This window comes from Hoplias malabaricus, chromosome 4, assembly GCF_029633855.1.
Source record: "Hoplias malabaricus isolate fHopMal1 chromosome 4, fHopMal1.hap1, whole genome shotgun sequence".
Classification (NCBI taxonomy): Eukaryota; Metazoa; Chordata; class Actinopteri; order Characiformes; family Erythrinidae; genus Hoplias; species Hoplias malabaricus.
In genome coordinates this window covers 37,478,476-37,495,365 of record NC_089803.1, presented here as the reverse complement: position 1 = coordinate 37,495,365, position 16,890 = coordinate 37,478,476, and the positions used below count along the sequence as shown (strand labels likewise).

At 40.0% G+C, this 16,890-nt stretch overlaps 2 protein-coding genes across 6 annotated transcripts in view; one reads left to right on the top strand and one right to left on the bottom strand.

Moving 5' to 3' along the window:
• Positions 1 to 114: 114 nt before the first annotated feature.
• On the bottom strand, positions 115 to 9,420 carry pidd1 (p53-induced death domain protein 1). Of its 5 annotated transcripts, none has more exons than XM_066668281.1 (16): positions 8,063 to 9,420; positions 6,805 to 7,218; positions 6,484 to 6,642; positions 6,238 to 6,289; positions 5,946 to 6,147; positions 5,548 to 5,697; positions 5,264 to 5,437; positions 4,721 to 4,868; positions 4,505 to 4,640; positions 4,259 to 4,409; positions 3,606 to 3,729; positions 3,059 to 3,174; positions 2,546 to 2,653; positions 2,143 to 2,336; positions 650 to 836; positions 115 to 456 (listed from the first exon to the last, which is right to left on the bottom strand). In XM_066668281.1, the coding sequence occupies exons 1-16, from the start codon at positions 8,703 to 8,705 to the stop codon at positions 424 to 426; spliced, it is 2,991 nt and encodes a 996-aa protein (XP_066524378.1). In that variant the 5' UTR covers positions 8,706 to 9,420; the 3' UTR covers positions 115 to 423. The 5 variants fall into 5 exon arrangements, 4 of the variants coding, with proteins under 4 accessions (XP_066524378.1, XP_066524375.1, XP_066524377.1 ...); XM_066668278.1 differs by having other exon boundaries at positions 115 to 836; positions 8,063 to 8,985; positions 9,074 to 9,420; XM_066668280.1 differs by having other exon boundaries at positions 115 to 836; positions 8,063 to 8,980; positions 9,074 to 9,420.
• A 5,836-nt stretch (positions 9,421 to 15,256) lies between these two features.
• pnpla2 (patatin-like phospholipase domain containing 2) overlaps positions 15,257 to 16,890 on the top strand; it is a 10,913-nt gene continuing 9,279 nt past the window's right edge. Inside the window, exons 1-2 of the mRNA XM_066669094.1 lie at positions 15,257 to 15,817; positions 16,744 to 16,890. The exon at positions 16,744 to 16,890 is cut by the window's right edge and continues 86 nt beyond it. Coding sequence (XP_066525191.1) covers positions 15,631 to 15,817; positions 16,744 to 16,890 — 334 coding nt within the window. The 5' untranslated portion in view covers positions 15,257 to 15,630. The remainder of the gene's footprint in view (positions 15,818 to 16,743) is intronic.

Here is a 16,890-nt window from a genome sequence, read left to right as displayed (position 1 = left end):
AAAATAACAAATGAGTGTGTGGCTGGATGCTGTACCTGTTTTCACACCATTTCGCAAAGCAACAGGGGAAAAAAAAACCACCAACAAAACCCCACTGTAAAAGCACACGCACAGCATAATTTATTTCCTCCAACAGTCTGTGCATTAGTGAACATTTCATAATTCAGCTGGGATTAGCCTGCATTACAATGTTTGGGTCCAAAACACTTCCACGGTTCACATATATTTTAAATCAAACAGAAAATACTGTGGGAGCATACAACACTCTTGACTAAGCTGACATGACTTTATATGTTCCAGTTTGCTAAACCTACATATGCAACCCTGCAGGTTTTTAGAGGCCGCGTTCCTCTGAGAGACAAGGTAAAACCATGTGTTCAGCAAGCGCCTGTGAGGAGCTGATTCAGCCCAACATCAGCTCAGTCATAGCAACAAGACACAGAGCAGGAGGCTTGTCTGTTGGGACAAACAAACAGAAACTGTGTGCATAAATACGCATTTGCCTTGTATTAAATATATAAATCCTATTTTTATGTACACAAAGTGTCCAGCACAATTAGTGTGATTTTAAGCATATTATATAGAGGCTGGTGTGTCATCTGAGTTCAGACTGAGTAGAGGTTGTTGGGTTCTCTGCCTCCAGACCCACTCGCTTTAGTGATTCCCTGTACTTCCTCTTCCCCAGATTGACAATGTCCTCCACTTCTTCTGCCAGGTCCCGCCTGCCACTTTCCACCAGTGCTTCAATCAGTCTTGGGACTGCCCCTAATCCGGATTTCTGCTGCCCTCTCGCCCAGTGGAAAAGCATCTCCAGCACAAGGGCTCCCAGGTTGTCTCTGAAAAAACAGACACAGAGGAAAACACACCTCTAAGACATCTGCATGTATACTAGACCTAGAAACGTAATAGCTGTGATAGTAAAACTACAAATAAAGAGTGTCAAGTTTAAACTAATAACACAGGACACGTGATCTGATAGTAGAGGAGTGAGAACAGTCAAAAGTAACCAAACACGTATGTGCACGTCTATGTGCACAGACCGCACATTCAGCATTTAGCTTAGAACCAGAAAAGATGGGTAATCAGGCTAAAATATCAGACTGGCCTGCAATTTATTAAATATTATGAATATCCATTAAAAACCATTTAAATAATATTGATATTGATATTTGTTAGAATAATTGTATGTAAGCATTTAGTTTAAATCATTCAGCCCTAAGGTATGTATAGAGTATAATAGACAATATGAATGTACCACTGCAAAGTACCAGTAGACTATATGTGATAAATTGCAATATTTCTGATGCACTCAAAACCTGGGGTCAATCCATTAGGCTGGAATAAAGCACTGGTGTCAGTTTTTGTTTTTCAACTTACCACCTAATTTACACAGGAATTGGAAATCTAGACCAGCATGAATATCAGTGGTAGAGAGGAGGTAGAGAGAGAGATAAGTGGAGTGCAAGATACCAGTAGAGTGGGAGGGAGGTGTATATACATGTAGAGGATAAGTGTTATATATGAAGATGTGGGTAGAGGCTGGATAGAGATATTAAAATTCATAGGCAAAGACAGGAATGAGCAGAGCTGGAAGGGGAATAAAAAAAACAGAGTACACAACACTGAGCTTATCTTCTGTGTGTGTGTTTGTGTAATCTCCTGCAGGGTCCCAGATGGCTTACTGATGACTGACAGGGAAGAGATTAAACAAAAACACACAAAATTCTTCTTCTGCTTCCCATCTCCCGCTCTTATGCCCTCCAATGCATATTCATGTCATTGTCTCATTATCACACCAGTGCAAACACTGATATGAGTAAGCATACACATTACTCCCACACACGTATACACGTATACACACACACACACACACACGTTACTCAGACACCTATAATCACTGGGCATAAATATCAATTTTCTTGTATAAAAATATAAATTAGATTTTTATGTATAATGTGTGTTCTGGAACAAAGTGCACATAAAGTCAGAACCACAAAAATAGTAAAGACTGTAATAATAGTGCAGCATCCACACTCTGACAGAGCCACAAACATGCACTGAAATATGCATGTAACAGCACCATCTGGTGGCAGGCAGGGGTCCAGGTCTTGTCGTCAGGGGACTGCAAACGCCAGTGCGCACCTGTGTTTATACTGGATGCGGTCCAGCTCCTCGTAGCTGATGCCCAGATTCATGCCAATGCAGCGCCAGTCCTGGCTGATGCGTAACGAAATGGCCAGCAGGTTGGTCTCTGTCAGATAACCACTCTCTGGATCACCGAGGTTCAGGGGAGGATACTGCTTCTCTGAATACAAACTGGTCTCTCCGTCAGTGCCCTGTGTGTATGTGTAAAGAAGAGAGAGATGAAGAATGTGGAACTGGGAGAGGAAAAATCTTATGTCAATTCAACTGTACTATTTTCTTAAGGTTCTCCCTTTATGTTGGTGGAGCACTTTCCGGAGATTTACTGTTATAAGGAAAACTATAAACTTCATTAACAGCAACAATCACATAAAGGGTAACTTCTGCCACACATAATTCTTACAGGAAGCCTGAGGGGAAGTGTGGCCATCCATTGGCTGTCGAGGCCTTTCCTCTTCAGAGCCACTTCCTGTGGAATGTCATTGGGAGCCTCTCCTCTGTAGAAAGACACCTAAGCAAATAAACGCATACCCCCTTGTTTAAGAGTTATCTGAGTGACAATGGAAAGCTGATCAATTTCCCAAAATGTCTCATTCAAAAACTGGACAACAATGTTCACAGCAATTACCTTTTAACCGACTTACAGGACATAGGATACGTTTCACCAAAAAAATATCTAAAATATTTTAGATCAGACGGCAGACTTCAGGTAATTAAAATACTATACTATTTCTATACTAAATAAATATGCACTTTTACACATTATGAATGTAGGAATCTAAATTAGACCACATGTCCCATATACATGAGATCACCCATAAATTCAATTCAATGATTCTGTAAATACTGAAAATTCAGATATGATCAGATATGAAAGAATATTAAGCATCTATTCAAAGGGTTCTGGCAAACTCACCTGTCCTCGGACAGTGCCCTCTTGTTTAAGTGTGGGGCAGACATATACCTCTTTAATGTTTTTCAAGTGGGAGTAGAAGGTGAAGGCCAGTCTGCCCTCACTGCAGTCTGGCCGGTCTAACAGAACATAACAAATCAGATTCATTTTACTGGAATATCCATATTACACTCTGCATAGCTGTTATTTTATGTTTATAAACATTATATATGAACACTAATTGCCTTGGGTTCAAAACTTGACTTGGGTGGTAAAATAACCTGAGTTCGAAGCATTTCTACAGTTGAGAATTCCTCTCTTTTCAATATTTCATTATATTACTATAATGACGCTTCACTGTACAAGCCAATGTTTGAGTTATTAGATGTACAGTTAAATGTATCATCTACAATAAGATTAGGGAAAAAAGACAAGGCTCCTAACCAATCACACCTAGTTTAAATAGTGCTTAGTCAGCCTTATAATGTGTGGTACTCAGGTTTGAGCAAAACTGCATTAAAAGCTACGTGTGTGTGTGTGTGTGTGTGTGTGTGTGTTGTGTGGGACACACCCGCACTGATGTCAATGCCTCTCTCAAAGCCGGCAAAGAACTGCTCGCCTTCCAACAGGGTACATACATCTGATGGCTGAGGGCCTTCATACTGCTCCGACAGAGAAGCTAATCTAGTGTCAACCTACACACAGTCACACACACACACACACACACACACAGTCACACACAGTAAGTGTATCTGGAGGGGTGCCAGCTTACTCAGAAAGACAAGCAAGTGACATACAAACAAAAATGTTACTAATATTATTACTAGGTAATAAATTACAATGCACAAATTGTTCAGTGTAGAACACGAAGTTGTAAACATACAATGGTTATATAAAAGTATACTAGTGAAAAAGGGAGTTAAAGCACAGTAATAAAAGATAAAAATACTTAATTGGAAAAAAATGAACAGTAGTTACATTTGAACAGCTATTTAATTAAAGATATAATTTTATTAATTTTAAACTCATTCACAATTTTCTCAGTTTTTATGCAATTAATGAGAGTTCTGTTCAAACAGTTTTACAGCTTCAAACAAATTGTATGAAAACTATAATCTGCAAGAAAATTGGTTTCATTTTTTGAAAACAGTGATTCCGAATTTTGATCCATGTACATACAGCTCATGCACATGCTGTACATTACACAAACACCCACACACTCACCTTGTCTGAGGGTAAGCACTGCAGGAGAACTTGTGCAAGATCTGTTTTTCTTTGCAGCACTAGAAACTGAACTTTGAATTGCTTCAGCCTGTGATACACTTTCCTCACCACTCCACTAATGCAGCTGTGGGTGGTGTACCACAGCCAGTACCTAAACAACATGAGATTTAGGGGCCATTAACACTTAATTAATATTCAGGAGATACATTAATCCTACATTACTAATACATTAATCAGCTGACTCACCAAGAGAAATGGGTGACAGTGAAGATGGCGTAGATGTGCGAGATGTAGAGAGACACCTGAGCAGTGATATCAGTCCAGGTGTGAGCAACAGGGTCACCATGCAGCAGGTGCAACCTAGACATGTCTACTGTGTGACCTGCACAAAAAAAGAGCATTTATATTTACCCTTTATTTCAGAGCGAGAATGGGTACAAGTGAAACACAGAGTCCAAGTACCAGTGAGTCCAGGTGGCAGGGGGATCTGCACTCGGACTGGTTGGAGGAAGTGCATGCTGGGGATCTGGGAGAGGCAGAGAAGGGGGCTGACGCTGGCTTGAGGGTCTCCAGTCAGATCCTGCACCTCAGATGGTGCCACATGCAGCACCTGGGTAAAACAAAATAGCATAACATGTCAGGCTGCTTAGATACACCTACACATTCATTTTTGTTTTATTACTATTTTATGTGTTTTTTAAATAGAACAAAAATATTGTTATTTAGCTTGAAATGAATTACAATCACTCTGCTATTTAGCCTTTAAACATATGTTTATATGGTTATCACTACATTATGAGTGCAGTCACATGACGTTCTGTAGTCAAAAAAGCCTAATTATTTGACACAAAATCAGAAAATCAGTGTGAATGCTATAACCTAACCTCCCTCAAGAAGCATCTCTAGGATAAGAGCTAAGAGCTGAACTAGAATCAACTCCACACAATCATGTATCATGAACACAAAAGGTTAAATAAGGGCAGTACCCTCTCAGATGTTTGATACCTGCAGTGTGACAGTACGTGTGTTCATTGTGCACTCTGGTGGAAACGTAAGTTTAATCCCAGAGTCATAACGAGACACCAGAAGCGCCCCGGCTGGAGATACAGAGCAACTGTCTCTGACAGGCCGAGAACAAGCCACAAACCAGGAGAAGTGTTTCACGGTGCAGCACGCCAGCTGTACAAACATAAAGATGAGTCAAATTAAAGTAGGTCAATCTGAGATTTGAAACGTACAGTTTAGAAAGTTGAAAGATTAATTGAAAGAGGGACACTGGCATGTTTTACCCGAGCAGGTCGGCCCCGTGGTCTGCTGCTGTGTCTGTCACTCCCTCTTCTGGTTTGAGTAGGTAATGTACTCCAAAACTGTCCATCATACCTCCGGACTACCACCTCCCCTTTACGAGTCCTGTGATAGGGAACACACACTTCTACAGGCTGGCAGACAAGGAAGAATAAACGAAAGACACAGAAGTTATTAATCCATGCCAAAAACATCACACTTCACACTTTAATGTTATTACAATTTGCCTACAACTGTGGTTACTATAGTAATGATGATACATAATAAGACTTATATCATGTTTAAAGTCATTAAGACAAATAAATGTCAAGTGTATTTCAGGGACTGGAATTATTATAGCCATATAACAATCCTCAGCAAAACATTACAACTTTTCTTCCACCTTGTCAAATGTAACACCGTGTGGGAGGAGCTCCAAAGGTCGACTCAGTAGTATGTCATGCTCTTCTAGCTGTACCCACTTCTTGTCTGGTTTTCTTTCTGCCCACTTTAACTCTGTAACACCTACAACACATCCACGTGGAAACAGAAGCTCCGCTCCTCCGGGAATGAATACATGACACCCAGCAGGAGATACTGAAAATCTATGATGGCAGAAGAAAAGCAGTAGAGGAGGATGCGGATGTGAAAAACACTACAGTAAAAGTGCTGAGATATGTGATTGTGCTATTTACCTATGCTGGTTGAATGCAAGATGCAGCTCAGGCATTGGGGCATCATCTTGAACTGAGAAAGATGTAAGATTCTGTTATGAAAACTATACCTACAATTAACATTGTGTAGATTCACTGCTACTCATTTACATTTTAACTACATACACATTGTATTTATGAATCTTTTTTGCAGTAGTAGTCATATGACAGGTTTCCAAGCAAATGTGACAGGTGGTAGAGGCCAAACGTGTGAGTGCATTAAACAACCTGCTGGTACAGGAGGGAGGAACGGAGGAGTTGGGGGCCTGCCCAGTGGGTTGTTCCGTATATCCAGTCTCTTTAATTGAGGGAGGGATTGTATACACTCAGGGATGCTCCTTAGCTCATTACTGTGGATTGCCAGCACCCTCAGGGCTTGTAAAGAACCTGTGTAGAAACACAGAGAGGTTCACTTAGAAGGACAGACAGAGAGAAACATCATATCATATTGCCCAGCCCTAATCCCTGTTGTCGATTTGTGAATAAGAACATATTATATGTGCATTTATTCATAGTTATTGAATAGGTTTCCTCCCTTCTCTCTCTCACCCAGTGTCTCCGGTAGCCTTTCGAGCTTGTTATTGGAGAGTTCTAGTGACTGCAGATTCTGTAGCTGGCCAAGCTCCTCAGGCAGATTCTCCAACAGGTTAAAGGATATGTCCAGTTCCTGCAGCTCCAGCAGCATCCCCACTTCTGGGGGCAGAGTCACCAACTTGTTCCCGAGCACACTGAGCCTTTGCAGATGTATCAGAACACCCAGCTCCTCAGGCAGACTCTCCAGCTGATTGTGGCATAGGATGAGCTCAGAGAGGTGAGAGAGAGAAAGCACACAGGAAGGAAGAGTAGAGAGGCGGTTGAAGGAGAGATCTAGGTGAACAAGAAGGGAAAGAGAAGAGATGGCAGGAGGAAGGGAGGTCAGAAGGCCTGGGAGAGGGTCACCACAGGCATCATAAAAGCGATGGCCTAGAGGGAAATAATAGAAGATAGGGTGGACAGGCACATTTGAAAATGGAAAATGTATTTTTATTTCACATTTATAATGAAGCAATATATACATTTAGAATTTACTAAAAGTAAGTTTAGTTCACCACATTGTACAGTGTTAATGCAGCTAACAAATAATGTCAGTTTAGGATGAACACGTAGTGCTGAGCAAACTGCACACACAAATCATCACTTTAAACTACACTGATTTGAAATTAGGATTGGTTCATAAAAGTTTATACGTTTCTGTTAAAAAAAAAATATACCTAATAAGGCCAATATGGCTGACATCATCTAGCCATAAATATTTACCGAAAACTAATAAAGAACAGCAGTGTGTTATATTTTGTATTTCAAAATACACTGAATACTGTTTATTTAAATTTTAAACATTTCAGAACTATTGGCTTGCATTATACACACATATATATATATGTGTGTGTTCCATTCTGACTGGCATCATATGAATTAATTTCCTAAACTAGCCTCTTAGCCGCAGTGCAAACCAATGGTGCGATCCTAAAGACTTCATTCGCCAAACATGTTTTTGCTGATTAAATTTTGGAAATTTGATTGTTTAGCCAAACCATAACTACATAAAAACACACTTTCTGAACCCTGGTCCTTGAGTAATACTTTAAAGACAAATTTTACATTTTTACACTAGCTATAACACACTCGTTCCTACTCAGTAAGGACTTGTGAATGCACTAATATTTTGAGAGTATTTAAGCCGGGACAGAAGATGGCATACTCCAAAACCAAACCTGGGACTGACTGACACAAGATTAATATGATTTTGCATGTGCGCAAGTGTGTGTACCTCTTATGGCCAATGAGCGCAGCTGAGAGAGCTGGGGAAGGATTTTGAGAGCTCCCTCCAATGCCTCTTCGTCTTCTGAGCCCAGTCGGACACACTGCAGTCGCTTCATCCGCTCTGGTAAACTCTCCCAGAGAGTGGACATCACTGCCCCACCACCCTGATACACATCCAACACCAACCTGCCATCCACCAACAGTGTATCCACCTCCACTGAGGGAGGGAGAGGGGGACTGAGAGAAAGCTGTGGAGAGGTGGAAGACATGGAGAAAGTGGAGAGGAGAGCAGAAGGCAAGGGGCTCGAGGAGGAAGAGATGGACGAGACATCCGTTCTGCCATAAGAGGGAGAAATAGAGGGGAAGGTTTCTTCCTCATGAAAGCCTGCTTGATTTCGTAGTATTCTTCGTAGTGACGGTAATAACTCCTCCTCCAGTCGATCGCTGTTTTCCCATTCTTCCACTTTCTCTATAGATTGTGTGACCTTTAAACCGTGCCTCTCCTTATTCCTTTTCCTTGAGTCCTTAGGCCCTTTTCCCAGAGTCATTGCTCCAGATGTCCCAGTGTATCCTCTTCTCTTCTCTTCACCTGTGGCCACTTGACTCCCCTCATCCTCATGCACTTCTTCACAGCTCTCCTCCCTTTCCATCCTTTTGTTCTTTCAGTTTCCCCCTTGGATGGGGAAAGAGAGAGCAGAAGCTGGAAGTGTCAGAACATCAATGTGACACCTCGTCTCTCCCTCCAGAGCCATAGCTGGCGCTCAATCACTTTTCCAAACTGAAACATGCTGAGATGACCATGTCCAGACAAGCCCATGCAGGAGAGTGAGACTGCACTCATTCTGAAAAACGGAGGTGTAAATTGAAAAGACTGAGAGCGGTAAGTAGCTTCTTCTGACGAGTGGCGTCATAGGATTCATTTGATCTGTACTGAAACGACATACAAAAATATAAAATGGCGAAGATATATATATAAAAAAGTAGTTTGCTAGCAGGCTACGTGCACAAACACACTCACAGCAGTCCGGTTTGAACTGACATTTGTCTCCACAGGGTTGAGTAAAGAAAGTTAACTTTGCTGCTAACGTTAGCTGGCTTCTGTAGTACAAATAATCTCTAAACACACACACTCACTCACACACACACACGCTCATACACAGGGTCGTGGGACTAATCGCAAACGTCATGACTTTTTCGTCGTCAAAACATGAGCACGGTGTCAAATTCAAACGCCGTCAGTGTTATCAGAGTACAGTCACATACAGTGCAGGGCTAGCGGCAGTTCCTCGTCTCTGCACTTTCTCCATATTTCATACACCGCGGAACTTTGAGGGCGAGGCGGGACGAGGCTCTTAAAGAGACAGTGCACGGTCTTAGGCTTAGACCTCGTTACACTCTGAGTTCAAATGAAAACACAGCAATATTTAATCAAACATAGCGCCTTATCCTTCTTAAATTCACTCTCTGGACATTGGTTAAACCCTTAAAACTCATCCCTGTTAGAATGGAATTTTTAAGTTTGCTCCAAGGAAAAACGGTCCTTTAATGCCTTAAAAATGGCTTGGATCCAACTCACCTTCATTCAGTGACCCTTCTCTATCTCCACCCACCCACTCCTGACGCTTCTAAGCCCTGCCCCGTGAATTGACAAGGTTGGTTCGTTAGGTTTATGATGTCAGAAACCCTGGATGTCTGAATTTGCCCATTTGGGAATGTCTTTGGAACAGTGCAGTTTCAAAGCAAAACTGTTCAGTCTTGGTGCATTTCACTCATATGCGTTCTAGCACATAAAACCACACCTCACACAACTTGATTTTTACTAAAAATAAATAAATAAATTAAGAAAGTGGTCCTTGGAATGTTTGTGGTACTTTTTAGGACCCTTGCCTTGTTGAAGTTTTCAAATGTATAATTTTTGTATACATTTCTATATATGGATGGTATAAGGGAATGTGAATCCATTGATTTAGTTATGTCACAAAACATAAGATATGTACTGCATATTCAGGCCAGCGTAACTCCCAGCCCTGCCCTTGGACACTGAAGGTGTTTTGTTTCATAAGCTGGTCAGGATGGGACAGTGGGTCTTTGGTGGCACTGTCCTAGTAGGGTTTGTTGTTGTATTACATAATTATACAAAAAGGGATAGTTTAACAAAGCTATTTTGTCACCTCATCAATAGTCTGTGAAATTCACTGAGGGAAGGAATTTTTTACCTCATTCATATCAGTGTTTACTTCTCAGCTTACAGTTAATAAGGTTTTGTGTAAACTCACATTTCATTTCTTTAATACAGATACACAGCTAAAGAAACATCACAGTTTAAATGACTGTGCTTATAAACAACATGTATTGTTGGTTTCCTTTGATGGTAATTCAGGTCAGATGTGTCAACAGATGATTGTGAGCAACAGAAGAGAATAAAGGATGCTGTGATAGGAGTCTTGACTGTGATATAATTCTAGAATTGTCAGGAAGTGAGCAGCGATTCTCGGCTGTATCTGAATGATCTTCTAACAGGCACACCCTGCAGTGACATAGTGGTCTAGATATGCAGGCCACCTGGACCCGAGAAGGTCAGCGCTGCAGAACCAGAAATCCATAGGGAGGAGTTGCATGTGATCCAGCTCCTCCCTCATTGTGTTTTCATTGGATTAGACTAAAACGTACTCTTTCCTTATCCCTAACCCTAGCCCCAACCTCCCAGGAAGAAAGAGTTGGATGTAGGCGGAGCTGGATTTGATCTGACTCCACCCAGTGGATTTCTGTCTCTGCAGACAGAATGAGTACTTGTGCTGGACCCCAGCCTAGTTTTTGAAACCCTGGCTTTTTGAATGAAGCACATGATTGTGCAGCCAGTACATGCCAGCCAATCAGAATCAGAGCTCAGAAACCTACTTCATTCTATCGGATTAAGAGTTTTTGGAAAATCATCTTTTAAAAATGAATAATGTTTTTGGTGACACAGGTGTCAAAAGCTGATCTTAGGATGTAACTAGGTCACCAAGATTTATTAAGATTATTTTTGTTTAAATGTTATTGTGATTTGTAGTTAATAAAATATATTAATATTTGTATAGATCTTAGATATTTTATATGTTTATAATAATAATGTTCTTTGAATTATAGTCTCATCTCCAGAGAATGAGACTATAATTCAAAGAAGGTTTCTCCAGAGAAAAAGTCATACATCAGTGGTTTTGGCGAATTTACAAGTCTTTTAATAAGAAAATCCCACAATGATGTAATTTAGTCCCAGATTAGCCTATTTTTTTGTAACAAACCGGTTTCCCAACTACAGATTATGCTCCTGTTTCAATCCTGTTTTAGCATCCAGAAAGTGATTAATCACCACTGACTGTAATTTGGTGTAAGGGGAAAGGACTGATATTAGAAATGGCAGAACCACTGAGGCATTACCCTACAGCACTGCACTCGTTATTATATCTTGCCTGGACATGATGTGTTATTGTTTGTTACGTTTCCTTGCCCCAGCTGCTGGGTGTTGAGATTTAGTGTGCCCCCTGAGACTGACAGCATATTTTCCTGAAATGGTTACTGTTCTCCCAGGGGAATAAAAGAGGCAGCAGAGGATGAGGTTATCATCACCTAAGAATCTAAAGAATTTTATTTTCACTGGAGCTGGCTGGTGATCATTATGACCTGGGTGTGCCTGACATGGAACATGGGAAGCAAGACAAGTCATCAGATTCAGGTGATTCATATAAGTAAACCACTGCATTTTATATATGTGAGAACTCTGTTTATTTCGAATGTGAGATACGCAGAAATATTGAAATCCCTTTCCCCCCAATAATGCCCCGAGATTGACCCAGCAAATGTACTTGGTAAAACCTTTTCCTTGAGATGCTATCTGGCAAAATATAGCCTACTAGAAGGAGGCCAAAGGATAGCAATATTTTGTCATAACACATTCAAAACATATTCTTAGAAGAGTGATCTTTGTGTTCAGAAATGCACTACAGCACGTACACTCTACCAGGTTCAGTTCTAATAGAGCGATTGATATATTATAGACTGAATAAAGAGCTAGATTTAAAAAGAAATTCCATGTATCAAACTACAAACAATGTATGTAACAGTATGTGTAATGTTAATAAAAGTGCATGTTGAGATTAGTAAATTCTGCGTAAACTTTTTACATCTTTATTAGATACCTCAATGCCTTACTTTAATAACCATTTAGTAGTAATTTAATATTCATTCTGTGCTATACAACACCAAATTATTGTGTAGGACCAGAAGACATAAGTTGATCCTTTATTTTAAAGCACTTTTTTACATTAATGAGATATTATTCATTGTCTGGTGTCAAGCACTTGCACTTTCTGATGTCACATAAATGATGTTGCAGTAATAAGAATGGAGGTTCCTGATTAGACGTAATCCAAAACACAGTGAATATGAAACTATAATAGATATATCTACTGTATATATTTCATTATTTATGGCATATTCCCAAAAGCCCATGCCATGAAAATTAAAATTTCCTGTAGATGCTAGTTTCTGAACTTAATGCAGGTAACAAACTCTATGACTGATTTAATTTTTGGTATGAATATATTATGTCCATTATTTCCATTAACAATCAGTAAAGGTTTCTGAGAACATGTTTTCACTTTGGATCGGTCCATTTTTGATTAGCTTGAGCCCAGAGACGGGCTGTGTTTTTGACAATGTTTCAAAGTATTCCCAAAGCCTAGTTGGTGGAATGAGTTTTTAACGCAGTGCCATATGAGTGACTGAAGGTCACAACTGTGCTTTTTTTTTTGGCCTTGCTTTCAAGGACTCTGTGATTTTCACTGTTATTAAACACCCTGCACTCTCAGAAAAAAAATCTGTCATTGTGGTGGAACATAATGGTACCTTATTCTATTATATTTAAAGTTTCTGCAATAATTTGTTTTGATTTGATACCCTCCATTTCATCTCCAGGACTTATACTGTGTGTGTGTGTGTGTGTGTGTGGTTTTTTTTGTTTGTTTGTTTGTATTTTTACACAGTTCTGTAATGAAAGAAGAAAATCTAATGTACCTTTAAGGAACAAAACTGGACTTTAAAGCCTCTGTTGTACATTAACACTGTTAGTATCTTTAGTAACCTTTAGTTACCTTTAGCATAGAGAATCCTGTACCTAGCATCTATCTATCTATATCTATATCTCTCTCTCTGTAAGTGCTGGTCCATTCAAAAAGTGAATCTTGTATATTATACTCATTCATTTCACACAGACTGATATATTTCAAGTGTTTATTTCTTTTAATTTGATGATTATAACTGACAACTAATGAAAACCCCAAATTATATATAATTAAACTGTTAATTGAATACAACTTTAAACATTTAGTCTTTTACTGTTCATGTTTAAATATATGTCAGAATTGATTTACAAGAGTTTAGTTCTTTATTTACACGTCCTATGTAATGTTCTAATGTGTTGGGCTTTTTGGCCAATTTTCATAAAATTCACCTAATTCTGTTCTAGCTGCTGGACGTTCTAGGGCATCGATACTGCTTTAATAAATATATACAAAATATACAAAGTGTCCTAAATTGTGTAATAAATGTAGGGGAAAAAAGAAGCCTTAAAATTTAAAATTTACTTCCTGAAGTGATGGTGCTTGGGGAGGAGGTGTTGAAAGTTAATTTTGATGTGAAACACATTGAGTATATTTGGTAAGTAAGACATACTTTTCCCTGCATCTGATTTTGTGCACTATTTGGAGCATTTATTTTAAAAACGCGTTCAGCAGCCTATCACAGCAACACATAAAGTAAGAAACAACTTACTCCAGATCTGTCATGGATCATGTTTGGCACTTTTGTTACATGGTGTCCTCAAATTATAGTTTGTAAAAATATGCAGGCACTGGGGATTTTAAACTTAGAACACATCAGCAGTGGTGTTTTTCTAAGCTTTTTTTTTTGGCTAGCCTTTCTTGTCCTCTGTAGAAACCTCCCCTAGGGTCTGTTTTTAACTTCACTTACTTGCTGAGGTGAAATATTTACATATTCCCATATGCATTAATATATGCATTTTATCAGCTCTTCTTTCAGAATGTGATCCATCTGTTGTTCCGCATACTTACCACCAACCTTCAACCTGATCTTCAATGGTCAGGATCACCAAAGGAGATGTATGATTTAGGTGAGGGATCATTCTCAGCACTGCAGTGACACAGATATGAGAGCGGTGTGTCCACTTACTGTCCATGTCTTAGACAGACTTGCCACCTTGGTCCACCTTGCAGATGTAAAATCAACGTGTATCTCGTCTGTTGAGCACAGTTTGTGTTGGTCATCCTCTAATCCAGTGGTTCCCAAAGCGGGAAGATATTTGAACTGGTGGCAGCAAGGAAATTAATACACACATAATGCATGTCACTTATACTAATATTTACACTATGAGGGTGGTGTGAAATGTAGTTTGTTTTGTTCAATATGAGTTTTGTATGATTTACAATGTTCAAAATATTATCCAAAGGCAGTTGGAAGCAAAAGACATGCACATGTGTGTATGAGTGGGGGGAGAGACTGTAACTGCAGAAAAAGTAAAGACAAAGTATGACAGCTGGACTTTAATTGTGAAACCATAAAGATCTAATAAAATGGAAAAACAATTTTAATGTGCATTTTAATGTTTGGGCCAATCTGTGTGCATTTAAATCATTTAATGTATTATATTACTATTATTACTGTTAGAAATAAGGCTAAATTAATATGCATTCATATTTTAAATGAAAATAAGATGTGGCTTTTGTCTGGGAATGTTAACTTGAAATAAAACTTTGCCTTTAAAAGTATAAGACACATAAAACATATTCCAAAATATCAATTTATACAATATAATATGAAAAAATAAAGGCACTGATTTTACTTTTTCATAAAATATATGTTTTTTTAGTTGGATGTATTTTATAGATACATACAAAATATGACTGGATCTTCCAAACGGAGAAAGGGACTGGCGTCATGGTGTGAAATACAGTGTTATTTTGTGGGATCTAGTACATTAACCCAAAGTTATGTTCCTGAGGTTTGACATCACTGGCCTCTGCGCAGTTCGTGGAAGTCTCTGGGTTTGATGGACAGCTCGGGAGGGTCGTATTTCCTGCGCTCTGATTGGATGAGGGCCGCTGCACTGCCCGCCTATTTAAGAGATCCCGCTGGAGAGTGACAGAGAAGTGAAAGAGAGCCACTTCTACAAAGCAGGTTACTTAACCAGCGCTTATTTAACATCCAGCGGCTCACAAACTCGCCCCAGCTGAGCGGCACGAGGACACGGAGTTTAAAGCTGCCAGCCATAACCACGTTTAACCGAGTTTAAAGTCGTGTTCAGGGTTCGGCAGGTGTGCTGTCTCTCGTGTAGCTGCGGAGTTGTGATGAGCCGGCTGAAGAGTGTAAACAAGAGCGATGTAGCCTGGCTGTGTTTTGAAATGAAGGCCTGAACCTGCGCTCACGGTGCGGAACAAAGTTTAGATTTACTGGGTAGCCTTTGCCAGTCCCTTCTCCACAAACCCTGAAAAACAAGGTGGTCGCCCCTCTGGACGCAGCATGTTCCCCCTCGACTCCTCCTGGAATATCTCCTTCGCTGGCTGCGGCTTTCTCGGTATATATCACATCGGAGTGGCCAGCTGTCTGCAGGAGCAGGCGCCTTTTCTGGTGGACAATGCGCGACACATCTACGGAGCCTCGGCCGGGGCCATCACCGCCGCAGCGCTGGTCAGCGGAGCCTGCCTCGGTAAACCACCCACCCCCGGGACAGAGGAGATTAGAGCTTATAGGACTCACACTGTACACCTCGCCTGCGTTGTAGTTTTACACCAAAGGTCCACTGAGAATTCATGTAGAAAACACTTAATTCATTTTAGACGACACTTTCCCAATTTAATTATTCCTGCTTTGAAACGAAATTATGTTAATGAGCAGTAATCTGATTGGTTGCCCTTGTTCAATAAAGTAAGTTCAATATGAACAGGCACAACTCTTATTTCTAAACACGAGGAGTACTTGGTTTCCCACTGTATGAGAATATGATTTTTTCACATTTTAACTATATCCCCAAGCCCATAACACCTGTGTCTGGGGCCTTAAGATCAAGTTTGCTACTATGAGAGGAGTAAGTGACCCAAACCTTTTGGAATTAACGTGAAATCATATCAGGCTGCATTCGTCTTTCAGCTCCAGCGCAAAACTAAAGAAACAAATTTCAGACACCAGCCATGTCTTTGTCTTTGCTGATCACTTGTATTTGCATCAGAGAATGTAAATGTGTTATTTTTTAAAGGAACCGTCCTGTTAATATAGCAGCCGTGTTCAGTTTGATCTGTTCTGTGCTCTTGTGCAAACTTCACAGAAAAGCTGAAATGACCAGTTTAAGAAATGAGGATGTTGTGAGCATGCAAGTTATAGCAGGCTTTCTTGTGATGTTGGTAAGAGGATAAAAAAAACATAGGTCATGTGATGAGATCTTGCCTATTGACATCCTCTTTCCACCTCTTCTGCTTCTTGTGTATAACATGTGCAATGGCCTCAGTGTTAATGTAATCCAATTTTTTTTATCATGGCTATAGAACTGCATTTTAAAGGCACTCTTATAATCTCACCTGCTTTCAGCCTGTTACTGCAATTGCACTTTATTTAGTGTCCACCTTCACTCTGTTCTAGGTGAGGCAGGAGCCGGCATCATTGATGTGGCAAAGGAAGCAAGGAAGCGATTTCTGGGACCCATGCACCCTTCTTTTAACCTGGTGAAGCTCATGAGGACTGTGATGCACCGTACACTGCCCCCTGATGGTTACAGCAAAGCCACGG

Coding starts and splice junctions, on each gene's coding strand:
- pidd1 (XM_066668277.1), bottom strand. CDS start 8,705: ATGGAAAGGGAGGAGAGCTGTGAAGAAGTGCATGAGGATGAGGGGAGT. Junction 5,438..5,547: donor CACGGGGCCGACCTGCTCGG/GTAAAACATGCC, acceptor ATGTTTGTACAG/CTGGCGTGCTGCACCGTGAA. Junction 837..2,142: donor CGCATCCAGTATAAACACAG/GTGCGCACTGGC, acceptor CTGTTTTTTCAG/AGACAACCTGGGAGCCCTTG.